Here is a 25,092-nt window from a genome sequence, read left to right on the forward strand (position 1 = left end):
GTTGTAACTCCTACTCCTTTCTTCTCTAATTCACCCCCATTTGTCCTTCGAGATGCCTCCAGAAAGCTTTTCTGAGCATTCTCACCCTCTAGTCTAGAGTAGACTCCCCACCTCCCCCAGTTCCCTGTGTGCCCCTCTGTCATAACATCTCAGACACAACCATAATGCCATAATGTAACTGCTGGCCCACATGTCTATCTACCCCACTGAACTATAAACTTTCTGAGGACCGGGCATATGTCTCTTTTCTTTCTATTCTCAGTGCTTAATTGAGTGCCTTGCATGGAGTAGGTGATCAGTGGGTGGTGAGTAAATGAACAAATGAATTCACCATTTAACTCTCAAACAGCAAAGCAAGAAAGAACTCATTTACAAGAACTCTGACATTTAAAAATAGGAATTGTTGATATAATTCTGGACCATTTCTCTTCATTTTCTTCTCATAATATTTATCATGAAAATTTTCCTATTTTTTCCCCCTTCATCTCAAAATAGCCAACTCAGCATTATAATCTTAGATAAGGTTGCAAAAGATTGTTGTGAAACTGATTCTCACCAAAAAGTAAAGCACTGCTTAAGATTTTTTACTGAAAGCTTTACTATAGCTGTTAGTAAATAAAATACGGTGGTGCCTGAGTTACTGGAGATTGTTTTCAGTCTTTTACCTTCTTGCTGATAGCCTTTTATTAAAAAACTGAAATACTCCTAGCCAGGGTAATAAAAATTAAATGTACTAGCCCATGGAATGGGGTTTTCTAAGCCTGCCTTGCAAGAGTAGGGTACCCCTTCAAAAAGCCATCTTCAACCAAAATAAGAAAATACTTGTACAACAATGCAAATATGTATCTAGCATGAATTGCGATATAATAATTTAAACAATTCAGCAATTGTAAGACGGCAGTGTCTCTCTCTCCTGTCCTACAAAAGATGTATTGTTCCCTTGGCATTTACTGCACCGTTTGGTGGTAAAGATTCTTTCTACCAAGGGAATGCAGCTTGACTTACTCTATTAAATAGACTTTTAAAATAGCCAAATGGTCTGATGTATGAAGGTCATGCAGACAGATTTAATCACTTTTGATGCAAAGAAATAAAATGGAAGAAATTGTGTTTTCCTTCTGTTCTGGGCAAGTGTGGACGTGCCGTGCATACTCAGACACATGGAACAGTGGGGATATTGTTCAGCTGTTGTTTAGTTTAAAAATTATCTGCCGGGGAGCTGAAAGAGAGAAGGGAAAGCAAATGAAAAGTTGTGGTGAGTGAAGAGATAAGAGAGGAAGTAATTGAGAGAAAAATTAAGGAGTGAGATTAAGAAAGTGTGGGCACCCAGAGTTTATGTAATGCGGACAAATACACTGAGTTCACGATTTTTTAAAGGGTGAGTAAGTGCAAGTTTGGGCAAGCAGAGGAAACAGTTAAGACAACCTCAAACAAGGTTAAAAAGCAAATTTTAAAAATCCAGAATTAAAAGGAAAAAGACTAAATGTCAAGGGAAAAGGCATCATCACGTCATCATGAGTTGGCAGCTTACTTTAAAATGCATCCAAAAAACAAGGCAGATGGATAGAGGCATGGACTGATGGATTGGTGGACAGACATGCAACCAAGCAAATAAAGCAAAATGTAATTGCAGAGTCGAGGTGGTAAATATGTGGGTGTTCCTTCTGAAGTTCTTTCAATTGTTCTATATGCTAGAGAAATTTTGTACTAAAGTTCAGGGAGGGGTTGGGGGAGAACATCATCATAAAAGACTGAAACCCTAAAGGGAGAAAAGGCAGAAACGGGAGTTCAATCCGGACGGTGTTTTGTCCCAGTGGTCATGTTGGGTATGCGTATAGGAGGCAGACTGGAGGTGCAGAGACTGAGGAGAGAAACTTCTAGCATTGGAAAGGCACTGAATCTGCATCAGGTAATGAATGTAATTCCACCCCAGAAAGGTCAAAAGCACATGCTGTGAGGTTAGTGAATTGAAGTGTAGCTTGCTATGGCATTGTGTTCATTAAGACTCTTTGGGTTTGCAAGGGATAGAAATATGCTCAGGTTACCTTGGTTACTGGGGTTTTTTTGCAAATCAGTTTAGGATAGATTTTTCTGCAACAAACAAGCCCTGAATCTGAGAAGCTTATATCATCCATGGTTTATTTCTCACTCATGTTACATGAACATTTTAATCAATTATGGCTCTCTGCTCCACGTTGTCTACTCTGGGACTCAGGCTGACGGAGCAGCCTCTCTCTGAAAGATCACTAGTTATCACGGCAAGTGAAAAGACTATGGTGAACCATGCTTTGACTCTTAGAGTGTGTGTTTGGAAATGACATATGTCATGTCCATACATTGCTTTGACCTAAGCAGTCACATGGTCTCTGTGTTAGGGAGAGCCCACAAACATTTGTGAACACTAATATATTCTATCTGGCACAGGGGGGTACTGTAAAGATAGAAGGAGCAGAAGGAAAATGGGAATTCCTCTGACTGGGGGCAGGTCTCAGGGAGAAGTGACCAGTGTCCACAGCTGTTCAGGGCACAAGTCTGGCTAACTATAGTCACCTCGTCCATCAGTAGCTTTGTGGCTCAGCAACGGTTCTGGTGCTTGATCTACATGGGACTCAGCCCTTTGGCATCGCTACTCCCCAGAAGGAAGAATCTGGTTGGGTTGGAAGATGCTACTCAGGATAGCCCATCCCTGTTGGGCAGAGCAACTGTATCAGATCATTTCATAGCCACTCGGCATCCTGGAGTGGCTGCCCACAGGGTGTGACACTTATTCCTGGCTCTATCACTTGCAGCCAGGGTAATGGGGACGTGGACAAAGCAGGGACAGAGGTTTGAAGTTAAGGCTGTGGGTATGGCATGCACTTAGAATATCACAGCCTCCTTTCCCACATTGCTGTTCTCCACAGTAAATTTCCACATGCCAGAGACCCCCCAGACATGACAAAAGTGATAAATAACTCATGCTAGAAATGAGTACATACTTGGACTATACCCAGAGGCCAAAATACTTATCACAGCAAACTTCAAACAGAAGTCCAATTTTTCCCCAATGCATTAGAATTTCATTAGAGAAAAAGAATACTTTTCGAAAGAACTTAAAAGTATGTACTCATAACACAAAGTATTGACCAAGACTTCTGGCATGGACCACGTGGTCATTTCTAAAAGTGTTCTTAATTAAAAGGAGTAATGTTAAAATAATTCTACCACACCTTTCCTGTGAGAATCTATTTTTTCCACTTCTAGAAAACTTCTTCAAACAAAAGCTGATGGTATTTCTAATTCCCTTATTAGTCAAGGCCAGGAAATAGTTTCTTCCTTCACTGACCAAAGTCCTTGCACTTTTTAAAAAATATTTGGGTGTTTTACTCAAAAACTAAAAAAACTACAATAAATGACCATTAGGTGGCAAGGACTCTAAGAAGAAATAGAAGATTCTGTTTTACTGAATTATTCATAGTGGCAAATTTTAGTGTCATGAGATCACCAAATGACTTATCAGGAGTTAGAAATAGTTTCCTGATACTAACTTTTGTTTACAATACTCTTCATTGTAATGGAATGTGATGAGCAACCAAAGCAAAAGGGAAAATTTTATGCTACGTGGGATAGGACAGGAAAAGAGGTGGAAAGTCTTATCACCTCTATCCAGACTCTGCATTTAATCCATATTTAAAGCTGAGATAAGCTTTATTTTCAGGCATCATTTTACTCATGCAAAAAACTCCTGATTTCTTTCCAAATTACAGAACGTGCCCTGTTCCAGTTTGGCCCTGTTCAGTAAACACTTACTGAGGACCTACTATGTGCCAAGCCTGTGCTGAACACTAGAGATAAAGAAATGAGTAAGCCGTGGCCCCACTGTAGTTATTAATTCAAAGTCCAGCAGCCAATCCCCGGCTAGGTAGTAGCTGTGATGAGTAAAGAGGATTAACCCCCTTCTCCAGCTCCAGGTGTGAACCCCGATAAGGCAGTCCAGATAATCCCACCCCACCTGCCACCAAGACCTAAACCAATCTAGTCCACATTTATCCTGGCTCAAGGGATTCACTGAATGAAGAATGGGTGCACGATCAATTTCAGACTGATCAGGTATGAGAGGAGATGTGCTGGGGCTTCTGGGAAATCATTTCCTTTGCTTTTCTAAATGAGCTTGACTATTCTCTCCTGGTTGCTGTAGTAGGTGGGAGCAAAGCCTAGGCCAGGGGCAGTAGCTGTTTCGCCACTCTGAGAGAAACCAGCCTGAGGATAAAACCAACTCTGCAAGAGGCCAACCAGAGATGCAGAAGAGAACCAAGTCCTCGATTACATTACTGAGCTCCTGAATCAAACCAATCCTGAAATCTTCCTTCTCTACCTCAGAACTGTCTAGTTTCCTGAACCAATGACTCCCCTCCATTATTTAAGCCAGTTTTCTGCTATTTGCAGCATAATGAGTCCTAGCCAAGGTAGCTGCCCAGTACCCCTTCTGCCTTCTTTTGGTAACTGCACTCTGAGTTTCTTTTGGGGCTCTACCCTTCCCCAATTCTAAAGCTATGTGCATTGGGTTAGGGATCCTTCCTTTTGTCCAACAGCCCACTGCCCACTAAATTCCCCTAGTTACAAGGATTGACTCCAAAGTAGGTAACTGACCTGAGTCAGTTCAATTAGAAACTCTGGAAGAGACTTTCTCTTTCTCGGGTACACTTGAGCCTATGAGACATAGGCTGGTGTCATGGGTGGGGACTGTTTGAGGGTAAAGCCAAGCCAGAGGAACAAAATCAAGAGATGGAGAGGGAACCAAGTCATGAAGGTATCATCTGGGTCCTCAGATCAAGCTGTGGAAGATCTCCCCATGGGAGAACATGTACATAAACAAACAAAAAATCTTTTTCACTAAACTGAGTTTGAATGGGGTTTTCTGTCATTTTGAGGGATTGACCCTCAGAGTTAACTAGCAGATATGGGACTGGTTATTCTGCATACTTAACACATCCAGCTAAAACAAACTCTCTGGACTTCATACTACTTTTTACTGCTAACAGTATCAACCTTTTATCAAAAACTGCTTATAGCAAAAATTATTAACCTTACTGAGCGCCCAAAATATTTTCAGAGATGCACTGGAAAGAATTCCCAAGTGAAGTTTACAACATAGCCACTAAACCAGGTCTGTTCAATATATCAGTCCAATTAAGTTCTCATTCAGTTCTGATCTCCCATGTTCCAATTAAGCCAATCCAAAGGCATGGCTTGATGTCAGGGGATCACCAAGAATATCGAGCCAACTGTAATGTCTAATCTTTATGATGATATTTATGTGCCTCAAACTTAATTTGCTCCAGTGGAATACAGCCCAATTCATGACAGAACAAGAATGGTATTGTGGCCTTTTAATCAAACTTCAGTCTTAAGAAAAATGCTGAAGTTCTATGTTAACAATTGCACAGTTGATTTCCTGCCTTAAGACCTCTTCGCCCTTCCAAATCACATAGACTGTGGGCAGCCCAGGGGTCCCAGGGAAGGCAGCTATAACTATAAATAGAAGACCAGGAAGGTCAATGTCAACAAAGATTCAACAAGGAACTAGAAAGTCTTCATGAAAACTCTACCCCTACAAAAACTCCTGTCTCAGGATCAAAATTATTTGCAACCTAGCTTCACAGACATGCCTCCAAGAGATCAAGGGGTCTGGAGCACTCTCTTCAAGGTCTGCCCTCTGCTCAGAGAAGATGGAAAAAATGGTCAAGGCCTGTGCAAAAGGAAGCTTCTGGCAGAGGCTCTGATGATCCATCTCACTATTTCTGCCTGAAACAGGATTTATTCTTTTTTTTTTTTTCACCGTCAGCCTGGACCACTGTTGTCTCCCTCTGTTTTCTCCCTTGCTACCAGCTGCCTCTCTTCCTGAATCCCTCTTTTAAGTACAATCCTGAATGATAACGGTTACCCCTTACTGAACACTCACCCTGTGCTAAGTGCCACACACACAACTTCTTACTCAATCTTCTCAAAAGCCCTGGTGAGGTGGGTACTATGATTATCACCTTCCCCACTTAACAGATAAGAAAACTGAGACTCATGGTTTAAGGAATCTTCCCAGGGGCCCAGAGCTAGTAAGGGTTGGAGGGGGAGACTCAAGCCCACCTGTGTGACTCCAGCACCCCTACCCTACCCTTCATCACTGTATTCTGTCAGAGCCCTCCACATATCTGAGTCTAATCTCCCACCAGTCTCTAACTTCCCACAGGGCCTGTCTCAACCCACCTCTTCCTTACCTACTGCCCTCAGGTTTAGTTTTCCATTCCAGGACGAAGGGACCTTTCTTCAATTTAATTTTGTTCTTATGTTATTGCTACTTTTCACTGTAGCTGTGCCAGTCACTGAGCTAAACACTTTAAATGTGTTATCTTATTTAATTCTGATAAACTCTCTTACTACTACTAACAATTACCATTATTATTGCTTCCATTTTATGGAGGAGGAAACTGAGGCTTAGGAAGATTAAAATTAAAAGGTCCCAATGCTAGCAATGTCCAAAGTCACTTATCTAGAAAGAGGTAGAACTGGGCCCTAAATACAGGTGAGCATAGCTCCAAACTCTATGCTTATTCATGAAGCTTCCCTTCCTACCTTCCACAGAAGAGCAGCAGCTAACCACAAAAATTTGTGTAGTTCCAGGTGTTCAGAATGGGGGTTGGCAAACTTTTTCTTAAAGGGCCAGGTGTAAATATTAGACTTGTATCACAACTACTTTACTTGGCTCTAGTGAAAAAGTACAAAAGTGCGCTTTTAGTGCAAAAGTGGCCATAGACAATCTGTAAAGGAGTGGGTGGGGCTGTGTTCTAATAAAACTTCATTTATAAAAACAGGCAGCTGGCTGCATAAGCCGTGTTTGCAGACCTCTGCTTTAGAACATTATCAATCACTGATAGATGATCTTCCGTGCGGAAGTACAGAAAAATCCATAGTACTTGATTCCGGACACAGAAATGTGATTTTCGAGAAAGCTGTTTCACCTATTTCCTGGATAACCCTTTTATTATTCTAAGGGATTAAGAGTTTAAACATCTGTTGGATCTGTTATTAGTTTATGACTTGGGTTTTCTGGTTCCTCAAAAGTAGCAGGAGAAATTGCAGCTCTCTCAACAACCAAGAGCATCAATGACTTATTTTAAGGCAGGTTCTTTTAAAAAAGAATCAACTGAGCCTTATTTTCATCATTTTTTTTTTTAATGGCTTCCAATCCTTTAGACATTAACTCTCAAGAGAAGTTTGGGATACTTGCAGTCTTCCTTTCTTTTTTTGGTCACTGTGGCTGTGATTCTAGTAGCTTCTTCAGCCTTGGAGGGCTCTTCATAGTGCATTCTCAGATTCTGAGCTCACCATATTATTTTCAAGAGTTATGTTTAGATTTTTACAAATATATATTATGTTTAAAAGGCACTAGTATTTTTAGAACAATGAGGAAAGTCCACCCTTGGCCATCTGTAATACCCAGATATTAGTAACAAGCATGCCACCTTCCATTTATTCAAGCAACAACTGGTCACCCTGTAGGGTTCCTGGGGAGTAATATTGCTGTTGCAGATTCAATATTTCCCAGGCATCGTGTTAATCGTGTTCACAATAGTTAATGTGTATTGAGTGTTTTCTCTGTGTCAGGCACTCTTTTAAATTTTACTTAACTCGTTTATCCTCACAACAGCTACACATCATCGTCATCATCATCACCATTATCATCATAATCACTATTATTCCCATTTTACAGATTAGGAAACAGGGACACAGAAAGGTTAAATACCTTGCCCAAAGTCCCTTACTCATAGATGGAAGGGTATGAATTTGAACCTGGTTGGATTCTGGAGCTTGCTCTTTCACATGTTACCTTATTTAACCCTCTCAATAATCCCACATGTGCTTTACAAATGAGGAGAGGAGAGAGTTGCAGACAAGTAACTTCCCTGAAGCACTAGGCTAGAGCCAGAAGTCAAACCTGCCACCTGCTGTCAGATCCATACTATTTCTAATACAGCGTATGAAGTAAATTACAAAAAGGGCCATCATTGGGGCGCCTGGGTGGCTCAGTCGTTAAGTGTCTGCCTTTGGCTCAGGTCATGATCCCAGAGTCCTGGGATCGAGCCCCGCATCGGGCTCCCTGCTCCGCTGGGAGCCTGCCTCTTCCTCTCCCACTCCCCATGCTTGTGTTCTCTCTCTCGCTGGCTGTCTCTCTCTCCATCAAATAAATAAAATCTTAAAAAAAAAAAAAAGAGGGGGCCATCATTCTTTACCCCTCCCTGGATCTACAACCTTTGTGATGTAGCTTTATAGTTCTTCCCATCAAGAGGTGAAGTCTATTTCCTTACTCTTTGAATCTGAGCTGGTCCTGTGACTTGCTTTGGCCAATATAATGCCATGGAAGTAGCAATGTGCCAGTTCCAAGCCTCAGGCTCAAGAGGCCTTGAGAACTTCTCCTCGAATCCATACACTCCTGCCCAACTACCATGTGAACAATCCAGGGTTCATCTGATGGAAGCTGAGAGACCAAGTCGAACAGAGATGATGCATTCCAGCTAAGGATATCCTAGACCAGCCAGTACCCAGCCTGCCTGGTAGTTACCCAAAGACACATGAACAAGCACAGCCAAGGCCAGAACAACGTTCCAGCTGAGCCCAACCCAAATTGCTGCCTTGAAGGAGAGGGAACTAAATAAATCGTTGTTTTAAGTCACTAACTTTTGAGGTACTTTGTTACATAGCAAAAGTTAACTGATGCCATGTATAATAAGTGAAATGCAATTTATGGCCAAATGGTAACGTTCTCCCTATTCAGCAGCCAGTCAAGACTGCTACCACAGCCACCGGGCACAAAGCCATGCCCCTGAAAGCCAGAGGACAAAGCTTCAGAGCAGAAAAGGAAAATCCTGTCGCAAAGCCACTGCCCTTTATTTTGTTAGACAACTATGGGGTCACCCTCAGGTCAGAGCCTGTTGACTTTCTTTTTAAAGCCTTGTCTTTTGAGGATGACTTTGATTTTTAGAAACAAAAGCAACTCCTAGCCAAGTTTGGGAATGAAGTGATCAATGCTGCCATTGTTAAAAAGAAGAAAGAAAAGAAGCATGACTATAAAGTTATAATAAGATTTTCTTGCATGGTTTACAAACTGGATCTGACAGCAATTCCAAGAGCCTCAAAGGGAAGTATTTTCAACACTAACAGTCTTACTGACATACAGCTGTCCCCCCTTATCCACAGGGGGTGAGTTCCAAGACCCCAGTGGATGCCTGAAGCTGTGGATAGTACTGAACTCTGTATGTACTATGTTTTTCCTATATGCACATACCCTGGATAAATTTAATTTATAAATTAGGCACAGTAAGACAAAAACAATTATAGCAATATGCTGAAATAAAAGTCATGTGAATGTGATCTCTCTCTCTCTCTGAATATCTCATTGTCCTGTACTCACCCTTCTTCCTCTAGTGATGATGTGAGATGATAAAATGTCTGCGTTACAAGATGAAATGAGGTGAATGAGGTAGTAGTGTTAGGCTACTACTGACCTTCTGATGGCCATTAGAAGGAGCATCACCTGCTTCTGGAACACACGTGACCACAGGTCACCGAAACCTCAGCTTAGGGGGCACCGCTACAGTAAGACTGAGTGCCTGGCTCGGAAGCCAGACTCCTGGGCTCAAACCCTGACTCTTCTTCTTAGTGGTCTTGTGAATGGGGATACTTCCTGAGCCTCCATTTCCTCATCCACAAAATGGGGACAATAAAACCACCCATTCCAATGGTTGCTGTGATGATTAAATAAGATCGCAATGTGAAATAATGCCTGGCATATAGGAAATACTCTATAATGATTGCCATCGATCACCACTGATTAATCACTTAGAAGGTAACTGGTAATGGTAGATGATTAAGAAATAGCCCTTAACTTGGAGCCATATTTCATATTTAGGTATTAACTTCCAAAATGTGAAATTGGGATCTGCTGTCTGGACCCACTTCAATGCTATAATAGTCAATCAAACTTAACAAAGTCAGGTAAAAACCCAGCTTCCTCTACTCAGAATCTACCCAAGAGAAATGAAAAAACATGTCCATGTAATACTTACATGCAAATGTTCATAGCAGCATTATTCATAATAGCCAAAAAGGGGAAACAACCCAAAACAAAATGTGGTATATCCATACCATTGAATATTATTCAGCAATAAAGATGAAGTACTGATCTATGTTACAACGTAGATGAACCTCGCAAACACTGTACTATGTGAAATTAGCCCGATGCAAAAGACCATATATTATGTGATTCTAGTTATAAGAAATGTCCAGAAAAGATAAATCTATGGAGATAAAAAGTAGGTTGGCTGTTGCCTGGGGGTAGGGGTGGAAATGAAGAGTGACCAGAAATAGTCACTAGAGATTTTGGGGGGTTTATAAAATTAAATTGTGGTGATGGCCGCACAACTCTGCAAATTTGCTCCAGTTAAAATGAATGGATTTTTTAAAAATCACTTTTTTTAATTGTGGTAAAATATACATAATATTTACCATCCTAACAATTTTTTAGTGTATAGTTCAGATGTGTTAAACACATTCACATTGTTACATAACCCAACTCCAGAATTCCTCTCATCTTGCAAAACTGAAACGCTACCCATTAAACAACTTCCTATTCCCTCCTCCCCACTGCCCCTGGCAACCATATGCCTCTTTCTGTCTCCGCGAATTTGACCACTCTAGGTACCTCATGTAAATGGAATCACATATAAATCATACGTTGTAGTTCAACTGATATTGTTTTTTTGTGACTGGCTTATTATGTACCTTATGTCCACAAGTATGTTCATGTGGTAGCACATGACAAGAAGAGTTCCTTCCTTTTAAAGGCTGAATAATATTCCATTGCATGGATATACCACATTTTGTTTATCCATTCATCCATGATGGACACTTGGGTAAAACAAATTGACTTTATGGTATCTAAATTACAGTTCAATAAAGCTGGGTTTTTTTTTTTAGATTTTATATATTTATTTGAGAGAGTGAGAGAGCAGAGAGTGGGAGAGCACAGACGGTGGTGGAGGGGCAGAGGGAGAAGGAGAAGCAGGCTCACCGCCAAGCAGGGATCCCAACTCGGGGCTCGATCCCAGGACCCTGGGGTCATGAACTGAGCTGAAGGCAGACATTTAATGGACTGAGCCATCCAGGTGCCCCGATAAAGCTGGTTTTCTTTTAAAGTTTTATTTATACATCTTCCTGTTGATGGACTTCAATGGTCATTTCCATTTCTTTGTATTTCAACCAGCGTTGCATTTAATGTTCTTCTTCAGAGGTTCTTGTTACAAAGACTGAGAGTTTTTGCAGCCATAGTACAGACTTAAAAGGGAAATTTTTAGGTCACAGAGTGTATTTTCAATTTTACTAGATTTTGCTAAATTTTTCTCCAGGAGGGTGGTACCAATTATGTAGTAGAACATGACAGTTCCAGGGCGCCTGGGTGGTTCAGTCGATTAAGCGGCTGCCTTCGGCTCAGGTCATGATTTCAGGGTTCTGGGATCAAGCTCCACATTAGGCTTCCTGCTCAGCATATAGTATGCTTCTCCCCCTCCCTCTGTACTCTCTCTCTCTTGCTCTCTCTCAAGTAAATAAATAAAATCTTAAAAAAAAAAAAGGGGGGGGCGCCTGGGTGGCACAGCGGTTAAGCGTCTGCCTTCGGCTCAGGGCGTGATCCCGGCGTTATAGGATCGAGCCCCACATCAGGCTCCTCCGCTATGAGCCTGCTTCTTCCTCTCCCACTCCCCCTGCTTGTGTTCCCTCTCTCGCTGGCTGTCTCTATCTCTGTCGAATAAATAAACAAAACCTTTAAAAAAAAAAAAAAAAAAGAACAGGACAGTTCATCTCCACAGCGTCCTCCATTGCTCATATTACCAAACTTTTACATGTTTGCTGATCTGTGGCACTGAGTATCTTTTGGTTTGGCTTTCTGGGTCTCCCCTTTTGTGAACTTCCTGATCATATCCTTTATCTGTTTTTCTACTTCATTGTTCTGCTGTGTTGTTCTCTTTTTATCTTACTGATACATAGGAATTCTTTGTAGTCTGAATACTAACTTGTTATATATATTGTAAGTATGTAGGACAGGTTAGTGGATAAAGGTCAAGTCAACTAAAGGCAGAGATCAATAGGAGCTGGAAAGTGCCTGGAGCAGAAAATTAACAGGATTTGGGGGCCTGAGATCAGGGCCCCTGTGGTAGTCATTGTTGTCATCCTGCATGTGCTTATAATAGGGCCTAAGAATAAGAATTATAGCAACCTATTTATTGAGCACGTGCTATAAGCCAGGTGCAGTGCTAAGCAATTACCCACATGATCTAGCCTGATGCTCAGAAAGAGCCGGTGAGGTAGATATTATTGTCCCTCTTCCACGTATGAGAAAACAGGGGCTCAGTGACATGAAGTTATTCATGTAAGTAGCTCAGCTGAGATTTTAACCCAGCTCTACCTGATTTTAACATCTTGCTCTTAAAAGTGTTTAAAATGTATTCTGTTTGGCATGCTGTATTTTATCTTTTTAAAAATTAGTTGTCACTAGTTAAAAGTTAGGACAATTCATGGTAAAATCCGGATTGGGGGCTTTTATCAAAAAGTCAGGAGATATGGTCCCACTGATCCCATGTTCCAGCATGGTGACCATCAGTAGGAAATGAGGAGCATAGCAGCTGCCCCTGTAATGCATAAGCTTGCTTGATGGCCACAGTCCCCACTACTGCCTGGTGTCCCCTTGTTATTCCAGGCCTCTTTCAGCACCCACCTGGCCCTGCAGTCCTTTGAATGTTTTCCTCTTAAGATAAACAGTGTTGAGACACCTGGGCGGCTCAGTTGGTTGAGTGTCCAACTCCTGGTTTCCATTCAGTTCATGATTTCATGGGTCATGGGATGGAGCCCCACACCGGGGTCCGTGCTCAGTGGGGAGTCTGCTTGAAGATTCTCTCCCTCTGCCCCTTCCCCTACTCATGCACGTGCTCTCTCTCTCTCTCCCCCCCAAATTAAATAAATAACTCTCAAAAAAAAAAAAAAAGACAAAACAGGATTGATACACAGGATGTGGCTCAATAATGGCCCCTCAAAAATGTCTGCATCCTAGCCCCCAGCTCCTGTGGAAATGTTACCTTACATGGCAAAAGAACCTTGTAAATGTGATTTTAATCCTGAAATGGAGAGGTCATCCAGGTGGGCCCAATGTAATCACAGGGGTGGCAAAAGAAGGAGATGTGATGATGGAAGCAAGGGTCCAAGGGGTCCAAGTGACACTGTTGTTGGCTGTGAAGACAGAAGATGGCCTCAAGGTAAGGAATGAAGGTGGCCTCCAGAAGGTACAGTCCTGCAGACCCATTTTAGACTTCCGAACCAGAGTTATTCTATGCCCTGCAATGGGCAGGATAGTCCTACACAAAAAGAAACTATTCTGCATCCTAAATATTTTCAAATATCCCACTGGATATTTACTAGATTAAAAAACTGGTTTATAATTATCTGAGCCTAGAACCTAACTTCATTTACCATACAAATGCAGGCAGGGTTTGTTTTTTTTTTTTTTGTAATTTTGGTATATATTGATTTTTCCAGGAAAGCAACTACCATGTATACCAAGAGAAAACTGCACTTTGTTTTATTCAGAATCTAAGAGTTTCTCACCATTTCAGAAAAATCCTGTCACCATGGGCAACATCACTTACAGTATGTGAGTGACTGATGCATCATGTGTGATTCAGTCTGCATATTCGTGGTGATTCTACATATATGTGCAAACAAGTAACAGCTCATATCTTCTAGTGTAGTTTTCTCTGAGCTTTAAAAAAATTAACTATTACTTATGCTGTGAATGGTTTTCATTTTATTTCTCTTTTATGGTATAGCCCATTATATAAACAGCCACTATATATATTTGAAATTACTACACAGATAGATGCGATACATTATGATGCTAACGGGCACCTAATTAATCATGCCCTGCAGGTCCATGCCCCTTTGGGATGTGACCTTGCCACTTCTTCTAGAGGGAGTCTATATCTCACCTATGAGCTGCTTTGTGAATTGCTTTGACCAATGGAATGTGGTGGAAGGGATGCTGTTGGAGTTGCAGAGCCTTGGCTTAACACTTCTGCCTTTGCCCTCTTGGAATCTGCCCTGAAACCAGCAGGCTGCAAAGGAGCGGGGCTGGTCTACAAGAGGATGAGAGGCATGTGGAGGAGAACTAAAGTGCCTAGCCGACACCAGCACCCAGGCCCCAACCAGCCCTGCCCAGTCACCTGCTGCAAGCAGTCACCTGAGTGAGTCGAGGTGAGACCAAGAGAACAGTCAGCCCGTAGAAATAATAAATCATTGTTTTAAGCCGTGAAGTTTCCAGGTCATTTATGACACAACACAGCAATTAGGTAACTGATAAATAGGTAATAAATATTATCTAAGCATTTCCTTTCAGGACATGAAGAGGGCTCTATAAAATGTGACAAGGGGGCTTTTGGGCCCAATAGGGTAGAGAACAACTGCACCGCTCCGATGAGTTCCCACTGCTCCTAAAATAAAACTCACACTCTCTACTGGCCTAGATGATGTGGCTGCTACAGAGCGACCTTGCCCACTCCACCTCCCATCTCACTCACTTGCTCTGCTCCCTCCATACTGGCTTCCTTTCTGTCCCTGGAATAGGTGACTGAATTTGGCAGTACTGGGTCATTAGGAAAACTTAAGAGGAGTTGTACCAGAGGATTTCAGTGCCAAAGTGCCACAAGTTAAAGACAGAACAAATTGTAAAAAGGTGGAGCTGAGTGATTTACTCAGTGTGTCAGTGAAAATGAAAAAGAAAGAAAATCACCTAGATGGGGGAGCAAAGTCAAATATATGGGTTTAAAAATGTTATTTATTTATCACTTCTATTTTTTATAATTACAAAAGTAATTCACACTTACTTTCAAATAGTCACAAAATTGTCAAAAATTACCAAAATACTTTGGAGCAAAGGCCTCCAAATTTTCATCTCTCCCCAGCTTATATGTGACTTTACGCTTATTGGCTAACAGATTTAGATAGTATCATCTACATTCATTTACCTTTGGTTTGGTCTATGTACCGCATACGGCAGTAGACACACAGGAAATGACTGTACAGTATCTACTGTCAATTCACAGATGTACTTCCACCAACTATTTGTACAAAGTAATCATTTCCCATTCTTTACCTGTCACAGAGTATGTTTGTTTAACACAATATAAAATATTGCTAGCACCCAGCTAATTTCACAGCAAAACTAAAAAGTCCATTGACTTTCTTTATAGATGGTCACTTTGGTGCCTTACAGATGTCACCTACATCTCTGTGACCTTTCTTTTTTTTTTTTTTTTAAAGATTTTATTTATTCATTTTAGAGAGAGAGAGAGAGCACATGTGCACACATGAGTGGTGGACTGGGGCAGAGGGCGAGGGAGAAGCAGACTCATCGCTCAGCAGGAAGCCTGATGTGGGGCTTGATCCCAGGACCCTGAGATCATGACCTGAGCCAAAGGCAGATAATTAACCAACTGTGCCATCCAGGCACCCCCTTCTCTGTGACCTTTTTATATGTAGTTGAAAACAACTATCTGGGAAAGGATTAAATAAGTCTATTTCACTTGTTAAATTCATCTCAGGAAATTAACAGAGTCTTCATCTAATCTTAAGGCTGAGATAATTCATGGAAATCATTCACCTACGGTTTAGTTTCCCAATTGTAACCTCCTCCAAAAATTAACGATGAGAGAAATATCTGCTTGTTAAATGAGCTGAATTTTATTCTGAGCATTAAAAAGATTAAAATATCTAATGATGAGCAAACCATTTGATTAGGGTCTTTATGAAATTCACCAGAGATCCATTCATAATATTTAAAATGAATAAATGAATTAAAATGTATAATGAATTAAAATGTATAAAGGAACTAAATTATGAATTAATCAAAATCAAAATCATCAAGCTTACACAGCTCGAGTCAGGTTGGAAGCAAAGTCAGTCTGATTCTGGAGGCTGGGTCCTGAACCACTGGACCATGTACCATAGACTGCCTCATTCGTGTGTGTGTGTGTGTGTGTGTGTGTCTAATTGGCCAAGTGCTCTATGGCATAGTAATTAGGTGCTGCTCATTGTTCTCTTCGCCCTCTCTTCTGCTTTATTCCCTCCAGTTTTCCTTGGAGTGTCATAGTACTCGCGGGACAATCCAAATAAAGGATTCTGTCCCATGAGGCCTGCATAAGGGCCTGGTCTGGGTGACTGCCCCAGATCTGCCCCGATTCACACTCCTTTTCTCCACAGCTTCCAGACCTATCTTTCGTATCAGAATGTGGCCCATGCTTTTGGCAAGCCATTGGACCAACCACCAGCTGGGGTGGTGTCAACCTCCTAGACTCAGGAAGCAGAGCACTGCTTGGCTTGAATCTTGGCTCTACCACTCTACTAGCTGTTCCCTTGAGCTTGTTGGTTAACCTTGGTGCTGCAGGGTCCTCATCTGTAAGATGGAAATAAGAGCATCCACATCGGAGAGTTGCTGGGAAGATGAAATGAGTTTCTGCAGATCAAACACTTAGAACAGTGTCTGGCACAAAGTAAGGGCCCTAAAGTGCTAGAAACTACTATTCTTCAATTCTAGCTTCTTGCTCAACTCTCTGGCTCTCCAACTACTAGGAGAGCCCTTTAATTTTAGAGGACTGGCTCCTTACTCAGCTCTAGCTCTAGGGGAAGCCACCCTACAGTCTACCCTCCTCCAGAGGCAGTAAATTGAGACACTGCAGATATAGTTAGTAAATTAGCTCTTGGGTGTGATAGCTAGGGCAAATGGACAAGCGCTCCCATAACTTAACTGCTATCTTAAAAGTTGGTCCTGACTTTTGAGGAACCGTATTCATTCCTTCATCCAACAAATATTTAGTGGGTCCCTACCACGTCCCAGGTGCTGCTGGAGCTACATCATAGAACAAAACAGAAACTAACGAAAGCAAGGAAACCTAACTATAAGTCAGCATTTTAAGGGCAAAATACAAATCAGCAATTATTTCTTGAGTAACCTCACATAAACGCTGTTTCAAGATATAATTTGAATGGCCCCAATAAACAATGAATTATGCTGCTATCTAAGAGTCATTTGGATGCGAGTTCAGTGTGGGTGACAGATAAGAATGCTCCAGTTATGTAATTTTGGCTGGAGGCTGGTTATCATTCAGTTTAAGCATCTATTCCCACTGACAGGATGTGAGGAACAGCTGAATTGAGAAAATGCAAATCTGTTGTGCAGATCTGGATAAGAGGAGCTCCACTCGGGTCTGACAAATGTTGCTGTAATTTTCAAGCCTTCAAAAATAACCCACAAAAGACTACATGACCAGGGGGTGAGAAAGGAGGGAATTAGATTTAATTAAGAAATCCTAAATCAGGAAATGAAAGAAGTTAATGGTAATCCACCCATTTTGCATATTTGTAGTATTCAAATTACTGAGCTTCTGGGCAAAGCCTGAGGGATGGCAGGGTAGGACGCTAACCTTCCTTGGTGCCAGTGAACCTCATTAAATACTTCTCCTCATCCACCTGGTAACAGGAGCACCTCTGCCTCCCCCCACCCTTTTTTTTTCTGCCATCCCTTCAATAGGGGAGGAACCAGGCTCACCGATCACTTAGGGTCCCGCTGCAAGGAAGCAGTTGAGCAGGATTTTGGACTCCAGTGTGTCTGGCTGTCCTGAAAGTTTATCCATTTTTGCAAGCTAACAGTTTTAAGAACCTACATTTTCTACATTCCTTGATTGCTCATTACAACATTTAGACTTTAATGCTCCATTCAAACACCCTGCAGCATTTGATGTTTAGACTGGTTTCATTTAGTCCCAGAGGCAGCTCATCTGCAGGATGTCAAAGATGAAATATGAGTTGGCACAAAGATGCCTCATTAATCTCTAATACAAATAGAAATTTCTCTGATTCTTTAAAAGCGTTTTATCATTGCCTGGAGGCTGGAAACTGTTTCTAGCCCCCTCATTACAAAATTATTTATGGGCAAACAGTAGAGATATAACTCTTATGTAAAATCTTAATTATTGCCCTTTTAGCTGATTTTTGTGTCCTCTGAAGGAGTATAAATTAGAAGAATAACAGCTGAAGAAATTAGAACAAAGTCTGCACAGTTGAATATAGCTGCGCTAAGGTCTAGATGTGCGTTCACGGCACCTAGATCCACTCTTGCTGTTTCCCCACGTCCATTCTTATTTCAGAGAACAGATATAAAGGGAAGAAAAAAAAAAAAAGCTTCAGCTACCAAAGGCTTTACTGCTCGTTTGTGGTTTTCTTGAAGACAAGCCCATAGCTGGTCCTCTCTGTGTCCCTCTCTAGGGTCTGGCCCAGTCATCAGCACATAGTGGGATTTAATAAATATTTGTTGAACAGAACTGAATTTGGGTGACTTAATCTGGCTACAGATATTCTTTATGCGTATTCAAACAGGTTATTCCACTGTGCTCATTTCACTGTTCAATCGTTGTGTGCCATCCTTTGTTCAATCTAATAAAAGGTACGGCACACTGAATATACTGAATATACTTGGGCCAACAGCAAGATGAAAAAGAAAGATCCCTGAAATGTGACTTGCAGGACTGTCTGGTCTCCCTCATTTAGCAGCAGGACCAGAAGCCAGAGAGACAAAGCCATCTGACAATGGCAGGGTCAGGCTAGGGGCTCTGCTCTCTGGCCCCTGGCCTCACTACCATTCCACCCAGCTGCACCTTGCACCTGTGAACACCACACAGCAGAGGGGAAGGTCAATTATGAATACGGGATGGAAATTACGCCCTCAGGAAAAGCCAAATGGGCAAATGAAAAAAATACAATAAGTGGACGCAGTTTAGATTTTAAAACCTACGGCAAGTAACAAATCTGTTCTTCAGAAAACAGATATGGATTTTAAAAATCAGTATTTCTTGGAGCTGTTTAGAGGACAGCCTCCAACTTGCATTGTTTGGGAGGGATGAAATTAGGATCATCGAGGCTATGGGTGTCTCCTCAGTACATAAAAGCCCCATCCAGGCAGTATGTACTTCTTCTCAGAGAGAGACTCTGTGCTGAAGGGCAACCAAACAGCTAATGACCCTGGGATGTGGCAAGCTGACTGAGGTTTGCACTGTAGTTACTGCCAATTTTCTAAGTATCCTTTTGAATCATAACCTGGATCTGAACCCTAACTCCGCAAAGTCATCTTGATCACCTTCCTAAATCTCTTTGTTCTTCTGTTTCGTCATCTGTAAATGCAGATAACACTGATAGAAGGAATATCATAGGGCTGTTAGAAGGGCTGAATGAAATAAGGAATGGTAAAGCATTTAGCAAAGCACCTGGCACAGAGCAAGCACTTGGTCAATATTAAGTGTTTTTGCTATTTTACTCTCTTCATGTGGGCCATCCAAAACTCTAGTATTCAAAACTGTGCAGGGAACACACACCCCCCAAAGTATCCTGTCAACTGTGGAAAAGAGGGAGCCTCCACACGCGTATTTATGGGAGGGTGCGCCAGGATTGGAACTCCATTCACACAGAAAACTGGCTGCAGTGTGACCATGACTAATGCTTAGCAAGCACTCCCTGTGGGCCAGGCCTCTCCTGAAGCAAGCTACACACATGATATTAAGCATGAAGTGGAGTATGGCGAGGCCAGAGGTCGGAAGATCAATCCAGAGTCAGATAAAATATAAGGAGAGCTTTAATCTGCACACACAGTCAACAGGAGCCAATAAACCTGGCAGATGCCAATTACCCAGGAGAAGGGCAGGCAGGGAGGCCAAGAAGGCAGAAAACCTCTCTGGAGCCAAGTGGCCAGACAGATGGCAGTGCACGTGTATGCAAAACTAGATGTCATGGCTGGAGCTGAGTGAGTGACCAAAACACAGCTCTCCCTCCCAAAGGTATTGTTTTGAGAACGACCACTTGATGGTACTGAGATAATGAGGTACCATCTGATAAAAATGAATTACTGAGCATTTAGAAATAAAGAAACCCCAGAGAGCAACTGACCTCAAAACATTTTTCTTTCTTTGCTTGGTGAAGCAGGCTAGCCATTCCAGGAAGCAGAACTGGAAAGATGAATGTTTCCAAATATTCCTTGGGGGAACCTAAATCAAACAAACAAAAAAATCCCATTGAAAATCCCAAATGGCCCAAATGAATCTGGGAGAAATGTTTGTTTCTGAACCAAAAAAAGATACTGTCCGTGAAACAGCATGACCTTAAATGTTGCATTTTACTCCAGACTGCTGAGTTGGGCTGTATTATTAAAGAAACTTAAAATATCTTTCTGAGCCTCGTGGACTGGCGAGGATGTAGGCAGGGTCCTCCACAGGGCCGGGGCCACAGGCACAGCAAGAAGGCCAGTGTGGCTGGAGGGAAAATAAGCAAGGGAAATGTGGTAGCAATGAGGCAGGAGAGGAGCAGGGTCGGAGTACAACGGATGGGGCTTTATGGCCACAGTTATGGTGGTGGTCGTGGTTGCCAAGACCCAAAGCATGCTAGCAGAGAGAACAGAACAAAGCGGTAGGAGAGGTCTGGCACCAGAGTGGGCCAGAGGAACTGGGCCCAGGGAGAAGATGTAGAAAGACTACACCTCTGACTTCAACCCACAATGCAGGGCAGTGTGATACTTTCATCCACTTTTTACATTCCCCCCTTTGATTTTAAGGTAGAATCAAGGTATACTTGTTGTTATTTATCATCTTTATTATATTTCAACCTTAGACATAAAACAGTGGGATAAAGGTACTTCTCTGAAAAATAAAAATTTAGGGGCGCCTGGCTGGCTCAGTCAGTAGAGCATGTGACTCTTGATCTCAGGGTCGTGAGTTTAAGCCCCAAGTTGGGCATGGAGCCTACTTAAAAATTAAAAAAGTAAAATAAAATTCTGATATATATTTAAGAATAAAAATTAAATAAAAATTAAAATAACATATTCTTTCATATTTTTGTGGTCTCCCTGAGATCTGTCCACCCCACCCCCGTCCTGTGGTTTTGCAATGCTACAAGCCCCAAATTATAAAACACAAAATCTCACCTCCTTACTTACATGTTTTGGGATCGACTGTTTCTAATTTAACTTGAGGACAGGGTACATGTGAGTCCATGGTCAAATGAGGAACTGAATAAAGGTGCTCTGTATTGAAGCCATGGAGAACTGTTTCCTCTAACGGTGAAACCTGATGGGGGGAAGTTGGGGAGGGAACCAATTCATATAAATAGTTTAAATAACTGTATTTTCCTGTATAACCTAACAAAGTATAAAATTCTGTATTAACTTCAGGTTCAAGGGGCATAATGAGTACAAATCTTTGTCCCTCTTCTCTTCTGAGACACCTATAAATGACAATCAAGGAATAAAGCCCTAACAGAGAAAAGAACAAGAGGACTATAAGTGGGTGAAAGATTTGCAAACATTTCCAAAAGAAACAGGGATGAAGCTTTGTGGTCAAATGAGAGAGGGAATGGCAGCCTAGGATCCTCAGGAGGAAACTGCCCCAGTGGATGGGAGTCCCTCTTCCCATCAAAACTCCATTCTTAGGGGTTCGATTCCTCAGAGGATGGGAATGAGAAAGGGAATGATAAACAGGAGGGGTTAAGTGAAAATCCAGCTGGGGCTCCACTGGCCTGCTGTCTACATTCCCCCTCCTTCTGCTTCCGCCCCTTTCAATATACATAAAGCTCCATTCCCACCAGCATTTTATATCCAGTTCTCCCTCCTTCCCAATGACTCCAGTGATTTCCAATGATTCCAAGGACTGGCCAAGCTGGTAGCCAAAAGGGGGGGAAGAAAAAGCAGCTCACCATTGATTTGGAGGCTCTCTGCCTGCAACCCTGAAGAAAAGTCTTCTGGTAGACAATCACTCCCCACGAGCTCCTAGTCAATATTTCTACCCAGAGAAGAGACTTATCCAGAAGACAAACCCACACGTACAACAGTAGAAGAAAATCATACCAGCTACGTAGAAAAATCCACTCAGATCCCCATTTAAAATTTTTCAATAAATAACAAAAGTTCTCTACACAGATAAAGAACATCAACAGCATAAAAGAGATCAAAACCTACAAAGAAAAACTGACTCTGGAGGAAGCACAAACAATTCAGGGAAGGGAACTGTAATTGCTATCTGCGGAGAAATTTGAGAAAGCATTACATCCACAGAGCAAGAACAGGACACTGTGAAAAAAGAACAATCACAAAGGCCAAGAAATTTCTTAGACACAGAATCTCTAGTAGTGGCAGCTGCAACAACCTACTGGAGGTCTAGAGACTTAGGTTTGGGTCCTGTCTCTGTGACCCTGCTCAATAATCTCACTCTCTCAGAGCCTTGCTCTTTTCCATTAAGCCCCTATTTTACTCCAAGTATACTGCCTGGGGGCCTCCCTTCCTGGCTGCCTTGTCCTTGGCCCTCTTAGTACAGTATTTTTAATCTTACCCACGCTGGCACGCATAGAGAAACGTGCTCTATCCCCAAGTGTCCCCAACATGGACAAGTGTTGACTCCTTCGCAAAGACCTTTCTCATCCAATTTGTCATTTGAGCCCCACAGAGGTCCCGTGAGTTAGTCAAGGATTAACTGTTCCATTTAACAGATGTGGAAACTGAGGCTCAGAGAGGTTATATGATGGCCTTTAAGTCACACCATTAGTAGTAGAGCTAGGACTGGCCCCAACTTCTGGTTCTAATTCCAGTGCCTTCCCTTTCCCACCTCTCTAACTCATGACACTGGCACTGTTCTCATTTAAGAGCCTTTCATTTAGGTTGGGGCCTGGGTGATACTCACAGTAATCATAGCTTCTTGTTTGACTTTATATCCTTCTGGAAAGGGAGGCAGCTCAGCGTCATACTCTAAAGGGAATGGGAAAAAAAATCCTCAATTCCGTACTTCATTGCAGTTTGTGATGCAATTTCCTTTCCTCCGAACAAAACATTTTTAAATTTTATTTTGGTTGGTGGTTTATAGAAATGAAAACAACTAGCTACTATAGGATAATAATTCCTGTGAACCTCCTTATTTAAAATGGATAAGAGATTATTGTTCTCCTGTATGACAGAGTCAAGGCTTTATGTAAGAGTCTGAGACTCTTTTGCTGAGAAGGTACAACTTTAGATTTTGCCCCCAAGTTATGATAACTACATGGAATAAAAGGAGGAAGAGAATAGGAGGGAGGCTAAGGGAAGATACCAGTAGCTACTCAGGATAGGAGGGGAGAAAAGGAAGAAGAGGAGCACATGATGGGAGGACAGAATAAAAGTGACAGAGAGATGAGCTGTCTCTTGCAGTCATGAGGATGAGCATGAAGGTAGGACAGCCTGATTGGGGTACGCATTTGGAAAAGCAATCCCATAAAGACCTTGCTACTCAAAGTATGCCCCAGAACCAGCAGCATTGGCATCTCTGGGAAGTTAGAAATGCAACACCTCAAACCCACCCCAGATCTGCTGAATTTGAACCTGCATTTTAACGAGATCCCAGGTGACTTGTATGCACCAGTGGGAGTAGCTCTGCCGTGAACTCCTATAGCTTCCTATCCTGGCTGCACACAAGAATCACTGGGGAGCTTTTTGGAAAATACCAAAGTCTGGGCCCAAGTCCAGAAATTCTGATTCAATGGGTCTAGGGTGGAGGCCTGGGAATCAGAATTTTTAAAGCTTTCCAGCTGATTCTAATGTGCAGTGATGTAGAGAATGATTGCCAGGTTTCAAGACTGCTCACAGTCAACCTGTTGGAGAGCCTAATGCAAAGAACAGTCCATACAAGTTCTGTGGGGTAACAAGAACTATTGCACGGAGAGGGACAGAAATGCTCCTGGGCTATATTAGTTACATCCCTAAGAGAGTGGTAAAAATATTTCTGGAAAAGTCAATGTTTTAATGGCAAATGCATAGTCACTTTGCAGCAACGAGGAAAAACAGTTTCTGGGCAAGATGGTACCAATGGAATGAATAAAAATGTATTGGACACATGTTCTGTTCTACTTCCTTGTCAGTGAAACATCTCTTGACTTTTTTTTTTTTTTAACTCCTAGGTATCAGGCTGGGGACCAGTATGCCAGCCTGTAGGTTGCAAGCAATCTTGATTCCGAGTACCAGCTATATTAGTTTTCTAATGCTATGTAAAAAATTACCACAAATTCAGCAACATAGAACAACACAAATTTATTATTTCACAGTTCCTGCAGGTCAGGAGTCTGGGTATGGGTCAGGATCTCATCAGGCTCAAATCAAGGTGTTGGCCATTCATGGTTGTGATCTCATCTGAGGGTTGGGTCCTCTTCTAAGATCACTGGTTGTTGGCAGGATTCAGTTTCTTGTGGCTGTAGGTCTGAAGTCTCCATTTTCTTTTTGTTGATGCGACTCTCAGCTCCTAGAGACCACCCTCAGGTCCTTGTCATGGACAGTTCACCATGGTTAGTTGCTACTTCAAGGCGAAGAGGAGTATGTTCTGCTTTGATGACTTTGATTTAAGGGCTCACTCGATTAGGTTAGGCCCACCTACAGTGATCTTCCTGTTAAAGTCAACTGATGACAAACTTTATTTTTTTTTTTAAGATTTTATTTATTTATTTGACAGAGAGAGAGAGACAGCCAGCGAGACAGGGGACACAAGCAGGGGGAGTGGGAGAGGAGGAAGCAGGCTCCCAGCGGAGGAGCCCGATGTGGGGCTCGATCCCAGGACTCCGGGATCACTCCCTGAGCTGAAGGCAGACACTTAACGACTGAGCCACCCAGGCACCCCGATGACAAACTTTAAATTACATCTGGAAAATCCCTGGATGGCAAAGCCTAGATTTGTGTTTGACTGAATGACTAGGAGGTATGTGCGGTAGGGAGTGGGAATCCTTGAAGCCATCTTAGGATTCTGCCCACCATAACAGCTTGAGTTCTACCACTTTGCTTTCCTCTCAAGCAAGCATGTAAATTCACTCTTCTTCCCCAAACCTTTGACAAACACCAACATGGTATGAAAACTATTTATTCAGATTTAGGATATATACATTTAGAGCTTTGTCTGATTACAGATCAATACATGC

The 25,092-nt window shown here is 42.0% G+C and overlaps 1 protein-coding gene across 2 annotated transcripts in view; it reads right to left on the bottom strand.

The window, feature by feature from the left end:
- IQCK (IQ motif containing K) overlaps window positions 1-25,092 on the bottom strand; it is a 120,124-nt gene that overhangs the window by 88,794 nt on the left and 6,238 nt on the right. For both annotated transcript variants that reach the window (XM_045770927.2, XM_045770925.2), the window contains exons 2-4: window positions 22,842-22,906; window positions 21,107-21,236; window positions 20,065-20,162 (exon numbers count right to left, since the gene is read on the bottom strand). In XM_045770927.2, coding sequence (XP_045626883.2) covers window positions 20,065-20,162; window positions 21,107-21,236; window positions 22,842-22,906 — 293 coding nt within the window. The remainder of the gene's footprint in view (window positions 1-20,064; window positions 20,163-21,106; window positions 21,237-22,841; window positions 22,907-25,092) is intronic.

The sequence above is a fragment of the Ursus americanus genome, chromosome 2, assembly GCF_024610735.1.
Source record: "Ursus americanus isolate L20-20 chromosome 2, mUrsAme1.1.p, whole genome shotgun sequence".
In the NCBI taxonomy this organism is placed as follows: domain Eukaryota; kingdom Metazoa; phylum Chordata; class Mammalia; order Carnivora; family Ursidae; genus Ursus; species Ursus americanus.